General features: G+C 39.1%; 1 protein-coding gene across 1 annotated transcript in view; it reads left to right on the top strand.

The window, feature by feature from the left end:
- The window catches only part of rab34b (RAB34, member RAS oncogene family b), a gene marked incomplete at its 5' end in the record, with an annotated part of 29,923 nt that extends 26,413 nt beyond the window's left edge, over positions 1-3,510 (top strand). The window contains 8 exon segments of the mRNA XM_034098243.1: positions 406-471; positions 1,276-1,377; positions 2,183-2,223; positions 2,226-2,246; positions 2,355-2,406; positions 2,778-2,859; positions 3,210-3,294; positions 3,410-3,510. Of these exon segments, the coding sequence (XP_033954134.1) occupies positions 406-471; positions 1,276-1,377; positions 2,183-2,223; positions 2,226-2,246; positions 2,355-2,406; positions 2,778-2,859; positions 3,210-3,294; positions 3,410-3,510 (550 nt within the window).
- Between the last annotated feature and the right edge of the window lie 4,302 nt (positions 3,511-7,812).

Genomic DNA, 7,812 nt, shown 5'->3' with positions numbered 1-7,812 from the left:
CAATGTGCCTCTGTGCACAAATTTATCTCGTGCCCTCATTGGTCATGTGTGTGTTGGAGGAGGGGCTTTGTAAGGAAGTCTGAAGGAAGTGGCAGGGCGGCGTACTTTCACATTCTAGCGCACTCGAGCTGGTTTCTCCATTCTTACCTACCCTACCTTTAATACATCACATACAACATTTGATGAGTGCATCTCTCAATACTTTACAGCTGTTACACTCATAAACCTTAACAAACTTATCACACATTTGACTCATAAAGCTGTTTTGGATTTGCATCAAGGGGTCTGGGCGGAACCTTTTTGAAGGGGTAAAATGATGTCCGCGTGTTAATAATCATGTTGCTGTTACTGTGTGTTTCATGCTGTTGTGGGTCATGAATGAGTGTTTTGTCTTTCTGTTGCCAGCTTTAATCTTGCTAAGGTAATCGTAGTGGGAGACGTTGCAGTTGGGAAAACATGTCTGATCAGCAGGTGAGAAGAAGTCATGAATAATAAGATCCATTAAACTTTAAAGGATTATGTGGCATTACATTTTTTGTTGAAATGTGATCTGATTTTTATTATGAAAGCATTACTTGTTCAAGCCTCTCCTCAGTAGTGCTGAAGGGCATCATTACAATGTCTTCAACAAAAACAAATGAAAACTGATTTGATAGAGATGATGCAATTTAACATTGTTCCAAAACAGAGCATGAAACTTATGTGAGGCACATAATGGTTATTACTTACGTTTAACTCTTGTCCCTAATTGAGTTATACGTTGATGTTCTCTTTTTTTGATAAAAACTAAAATTATTTCAAAGACCAATTACATTTCTAAGTTTTAGATGAGTGATCTCATTTTGCTTATTTTACCTTTTTGCTTAATCATAGAAGTGCTGGAAATCTGCCAGCTAAGACAAAGACACTTAGAAACTTAAATGTTTTGATTACATTTTACTTATGTACTACCTGCCACAAAAATGTGCCAATCAAAATATAAACATAAACCAAGGCCCTTTCAGTCTGTGTGTGCGGTTAATTGTTTCCTTTTGAAGGAATTTGAACCAGTGACAAGCTTTTAGAAAAGAAAACGTTATCGAAGTAGCCAATTGTATAGCTGATGTTCTTGTTTGCTAATGTAGATTTTATCGAGGCATCAGTTCCTTGTATTGCTTTAGGAAATCAATTTATAGACCAAAATGATTAATCAAAAACAGTTAATAGTGGAGAAATAAATTGATAATAAAAGACATTGATGATTGTTGGTTCTCTTTCACTCTGCGCTCCTTTAAGGTTTCGTAAGGGTGCGTTTGATAAGAACTACAAAGCAACCATAGGGGTGGATTTTGAGATGGAGCGCTTCGAGGTGCTCGGTGTTCCCTTCAGTCTACAGCTGTAAGTATGTCACTACAAACCAACTACCTCATTACATTACATTGCATTTAGCTGACGCTTTTATCCAAAGCGACTTACAATAAGTGCGTTCGACCAACAAAATACAAACTTGAAGAAAACAGAATCATATAAGTACATCAGGTTTCATAGAGCAAAAACATTTCAAGTGCTACTCAACTGGCTTTAGGTAAGTGCTTTGTTAATAGTTCTATCGCTCGAAGTGGAGTCGAAAGAGATGAGTTTTCAGTCTGCGCCGGAAGGTGTGTAAGCTATCTGCTGTCCTGATGTCAATGGGGAGCTCATTCCACCATTTTGGAGCCAGGATAGCAAACCCACGTGTTTTTGCTGATGGGAACTTGGGTCCCCTTCGCAGCGAGGGTGCAGCGAGCTGTTTGGCTGATGCAGAGCGGAGTGCACGTGCTGGGGTGTACGGTTTAACCATGTCCTGGATGTAGGAAGGGCCAGATCCATTCGCAGCATGGTACGCAAGTACCATTGTCTTGAAGTGGATTCTAGCAGTTACCGGAAGCCAGTGGAGGAGCGGAGTAATGTGGGAGAATTTAGGAAGGTTGAAGACCAGACGAGCCGCTGCATTCTGGATGAGCTGCAGAGGTCGGATGGCACATGCAGGTAGACCAGCCAGGAGGGAGTTGCAGTAGTCTAGGCGTGAGATGACAAGAGCCTGGACCTCACAAGTTTGACCTTGACATTATAACCTGTTCATGACTCTTAACTCAACGTGAAGGACACACTTGTTGCTTAATATTCCAACACCACAATCAAAGCTGTATCTGATCCATTTCAGGTGGGACACAGCGGGTCAGGAGCGCTTCAAATGCATCGCTTCAACTATTACAGAGGAGCACAAGGTGGAATGAAGCTCGACAGCACACTGTTACAGATCTCATGATAGAGTATTGTGTATATTCTCTCACACACAAACACCTTTTCATTGTTTGTACTGTTTGTCTCTCCAGCCATTATAGTGGTGTTTGACCTGAGCAGCGTCAGCTCTTTAGCACATGCCAGGTAAGAAATAACGATACAATTATTGTACCATTAAAATACAAGTTGAGGCTGAATCGTGTGTGTGTGTGTGTGTGTGTGTGTGTGTGTGTGTGTGTGTGTGTGTGTGTGTGTGTGTGTGTGTGTGTGTGTGTGTGTGTGTGTGTGTGGTGTGTGTGTGTGTGTGTGTGTGTGTGTGTGTGTTGTGTGTGTGGGTGTGTGTGTGTGTGTGTGTGTGTGTGTGTGTGTGTGGTGTGTGTGTGTGTGTGGTGTGTGTGTGTGTGTGGTGTGTGTGTGTGTGTGTGTGTGTGTGTGTGTGTGTGTTGTGTGTGTGGTGTGTGTGTGTGTGTGTGTGGTGTGTGTGTGTGTGTGTGTGTGTGTGTGTGTGTGTGCAGGCAGTGGCTGGAGGACGCCATGAAGGAAAATGACCCCTCCAGTGTTTTACTGTTCCTTGTCGGCACCAAGAAGGACCTCAGTGTGGGTGCAAGAATTCCAAAAATAAGACTCTTAATTGATAAGTGGATTGTCAACAACAACAAAAAACGGCAACAATGAAATACAAATTTGTAGATTTGTTAATGGTATGTTTTAATGTTATTTTAATGGCTGGTGTGATTTTTCCTATCATATAAAGTAAAAATGTTGGCATTTTGTCAACTCCTATCAAAATCAGCCAAATACGTTTCTGTAGATTGACTAACCATCGAATCAACTCATCAGTTTAGCTCTGAATATGTAACTTTGAGCCAGAGTATCAACCGATTCTATAGTGCCTTCAGTCTATTGTTCCCTGTTACATTGCCCCCTCTCTGTCTCTCTCTCCTCAGTCTCCTGAACAGTTGTCTCAGATTGAGCAGGAAGCCATCAGATTCTCTGAGGAAATCAAGCCGGATTACTGGGCTGTGTCTGCCAGTCAGGTGGGATTCAGTCACACATCCCATCATCTGTCACCCCTTCACCCCTTCATGCTTTCATTTGATGTCTTTCCCTCTCACTAAACTCTTTCCCCGTCTCTTCATCGTCTCAGGATATGGTGTCATGAATTTCTTCTTCCGTGTGGCCTCTCTGACTTTCGAGGCTAACGTGTTGTCGGAGCTCGAGAAAAAGTGGTGCGAGAAACGACGGTGACATTATCAGTAAGTCAGTTACTCAATCAGTTTACTCAATCAAAGTCTCATTATTAATAAGCCAGCATCATACTAACAACTTTTTATTTTATCAATACCAACTAGTTCCCCTAAACCTAAGCATTATAGAATTTAAGGGATGAAACCCTCTGTAATGGTCACACATGCAGAGCACACAGCACACACAGTGAAATGTGTTCCCTGCTTTTAATCCATCCTAGTACCAGGAGTCTAGTAGGAGCAGTGGGCAGCTATTGTACAGCCGCTCGGGGAGCAATGGGAGTGGGGGGGGGGGGGTTGTCCGGTGCCTTGCTCAAGGGCACCACAGCAGGGCCCAGGAGGTGAACTGGGACCTCTCTAAGTAGCAGTCCACACTCCATATTTTAAGTCTGTTCGGGGACTTGAACCAGCGACCCTATGGCTCCCAGTCGAAGCCCCTACTGACGGAGCCACTGCCGACAAATCTATGATAAAAACAAAACCAACCCCATCTACAAATACTCTGTGGTGCTTTATTTGTTTTGTAGATGTTAATTGATTAAAACAAATCTTTTTCTACAAATTGACATTACAAATTGAGGCTACTCAAAAAGCAGTAGTTCATGGATTTATTGGGGCTATTTCCAGCTGCAGATTAATATAAATGTAGTAATAAGTGTCCGCCAAATTTGTTTTGTTTGTAAGCTCGTAAAGTTAAAGGTGAGCTGCGTTTCTTTTTTAAAAGAAAACGAGTTCTGTTTTCATTCAGTGCTTCCTACCAACTCACATTGGGTGTTTCCTTGAGGTTAAAACAATGTCAAAGGTCTTCCTCAGGAAGATCCTGCAAAGCTGAAATATTTCAAACTTTACGTCGTTAACATCCATGTTCACTTGCTAGCAGTTTTCTTTTTCCCTCCTGTTCCTCACACTGTCAGTCAGTGGAACGGCGACAGGAATGTGTATCGTTTGCACGAGACGGACTAAACAGAGGCTTACTTGTGAAGACTGTGTTCTTTCTGAGAGTGCTGCTTGTAATGAAATGACTACATGTGCCCTCTTATCAGCAGTTGAGCCACAAAAGGATGTTTCTTCTTAGATCGCTTGCTTTGATGGATTTTACACATGCTATTACTGAAACGCAATGAAATGTGCCTTCATATCAAAGGGAACAAAGTCAAGAGAAAGACACTTCTATTCTTTCATTCTAATCCCTTTTATCATCTTGCGACCTACTTCATCAGAAATATAGTAAAAATAAGTATCCCAATACTCCTAATGCACCAGTGTGGCTCTTATGTTTCTAGAATGCATTGTTGGTACAGTATTATACAGCTCTATCATTCAAACCCTTTATGCTGTATCTCACATTGTTCCCTTTAAAGCCAAATCAATTATTTAATTTGAATGTGTGTTCCTCCCAGGGCTCACAGACAGCACTGAGGCCGATCGGACACCAACCAAGAGGAAATCCAACTGCTGCTGATCAGACAACCCAGTCTCACGGCATTTTGTATTAACCAACACGATTTTTAATCTATTGATTCGTGTTCACCAACACGATTTGCCCCTTTTTTTGGTGTTGCACAGCACGATTTTAAAAGCAATGTATTTCTACTGCCTGCAGCACGTCTTTTTCTCCGGTCGGGTCGTGGGAGACCGGAAGCATGTGGTTCATAAAAACATGTTCTTACTCAATATCAAGCCACAATTATTGCTTTTATTTTAAATCGTATATTTTCGTACTTTTGTTGCCGTCTGTGAGGAAAATAAATGGGGCTCAGAAATAAAGGGGCTCAGAGCCTCAGAATACGGAAATTGTATTTAAATATTTTTTTCCTTCTAATTCGTTATTCTTTTCAAAATAACACACTGTTATTTACTCACCAATAAGTTAACACACAATTATCCTTGCTTTTATTTATTGGTTTAATTCCATAATCTCGGGCTTTTTTGGCGTCCGTCAGGAACTGAATAAAAATAACCAGAAACAGACTTAGGACTATAAGGGACATTTCGAGCATCATTGCGATTGTCAACATTTCTGAGTTTAGAATGGTCGAAGACACTACACTACCCATAATCGCCAGCTATCGTTTAGGACTACAGTCCCCGTAAGGTTACACAGAGCGTCAAACAGCTGTGTGAAATGGAACGAAACCACGCCAGACTATCCAAAACTGGAATCGAACGCCCCCCCAGAACTACACATGCTGGCTATTGTGTTTCGCAAAATGTTCTATGGGACGTCTCTGCTGAACGTTTTCGTTTTTCCCACAATTAGAAGTTGCCAGTAATAAACACATTGGTGTTATCAAATGTAAAACATATAATTAATAAATGGGTGAAAATCGCTTGTGTCCATAATGCGCAGCATTAATATATACCCACATGACAGCTCATTGTTACTTTGTATTTCTACTCCACGACAATTCAGAGGTTAACCTGGTATTTTTACTCCACTGCATTTATTTGAGTTACTTTGCAGATTCTGATTAATTATGTGAAATATAAACAACCCTTAAATCAGACTTTAGTTACACGTGACCTGAGTAAAATTCAGGTAAGGTGATGGTCAAGTGCCAACAATCAGGAGAGATATTTGATAGTTGGTGCTTGAGAAGACTAAACATGTATCTGCAATTGACATAAATGGAAACGAGTAATAAAGTATATTCATTACTCGTTATTCTCTACTAATAGTTAATTAAAGACTGTATATTATGGCTATTTTGCACATCCCTTTCAAGATTTTCAAAGGTTTATTGACATATCATATACACAACTACGGTGTAGTTATGCAATGAATGAAACACTTGGGTCACAGGTTCTTCAACAGTGCATTACAAGACATCTATCAATATGTGCGTACCTCCACCATTAAACATATTCATATTCTGCACATTTCTTATTCTATCTACATAAGAGTATAATTCATATGTATAATATCAGTTAAAATAAGTGCTTCAACATAGTTAACATTGCAGGAAAGCAATATATTAGACGTTAAGTACTTTGTCAGGCTAGATATTTATCTGTAGATAGATACCCCCCAAAGTTTTTTTCATTATTTAAAAGAAGACCTTAATCTGTTTATTAATGTTTAAATAAAGGTTAATTCGTTTTTCTGTTTTGCAATCCTCCTCTATTAATATCTTTTGTACATCCAGCACTAAACTGTTTTTATTGTAGAGATCACTTAGTATCTTCTTGACTTTTTATATTCTATATTTCTATCATTGACCTTCTACTTTCCCCCTATGAAAGTATGTACTCTTCATATTTTTATTCAAATATATTTGATGAAAAAAATATTAAGAGTACATTATTGTTTTTATGTGGTTATATTATAACACATACAACAATAATTCAATAACGTGCTTTAACCACTAGGCGGTGCACACCAAGGTACACACGGCCATATATAACTTTGTATTATTAGTGTAGGACACGTTTTATTCATGCTTTCACATAATTTTACAGCATATTGCTATACTATTTCAGACTCAGTATTTACATTCTGACATTCAAAGAAAATCAGTAATATCTTAAAAACTACAGTCCTTTTATATCAGCTGTGGCACCGTTATGGGTGTAAATATAACCTATCTTGGAATTAGATCAAATGTAAAAGTCAGCCGAATTAGTGTTGATACTGCAAGGAGACGTATTGTGTGAAGAGAAATTGAAGATGTTGTTTAATTGTTGAATATATTTATGATCCACGTCAAGTATTCAGTTTTCGGCGGCATTTTCTTAGTTTTTCCAAAGGTCTTCTCATCAGGGCTCTATAAATAAAGAACTACGGCAGATCTGTAATATACAATGCAGCCGAACCGTGTATTACAATGCCGTTATGTGATGACTTTCAAAGAGAAAGCAAGAACACTCGGATTAAGTATTATTTTATTCTTTTAAAAATGTTTTCCGGATTTCATATCATATAAACACCAAATCCCAGCATGCATTGCGGCTAAAACATCCAATAAGCGAGCTTAAAACCATAGCTGCGGATCTTGGGTAATCGCTCGAAATGCCTACGTCTGTTTCCGGTTATTTTTATTTTGAAATGTAGTTCCTGACGGACGCCGAGATTATGGAATTAAACCAATAAATAAAAGCAAGGATAATTGAGTGTTATTGGTGAGTAAATAACAGTGTGTTATTTTGAAAAGAATAACAAATTAGAAGGAAAAAAAGATTTAAAAAAATACAGATTTCAGTATCCTGAGGCTCTGAGCCCCATTTATTTTCCTCACAGACGGCAACAAAAGTCCGAAATTATATGATTAATTAACTGTGGCTTGATATTGAGTAAGAACATGTT

Source organism: Pseudochaenichthys georgianus, chromosome 14 (genome assembly GCF_902827115.2).
Source record: "Pseudochaenichthys georgianus chromosome 14, fPseGeo1.2, whole genome shotgun sequence".
Lineage (NCBI taxonomy): Eukaryota > Metazoa > Chordata > Actinopteri > Perciformes > Channichthyidae > Pseudochaenichthys > Pseudochaenichthys georgianus.
The sequence above is the reverse complement of the archived record's forward strand: the minus strand, read 5'-3'. Positions and strand labels throughout refer to the sequence as shown.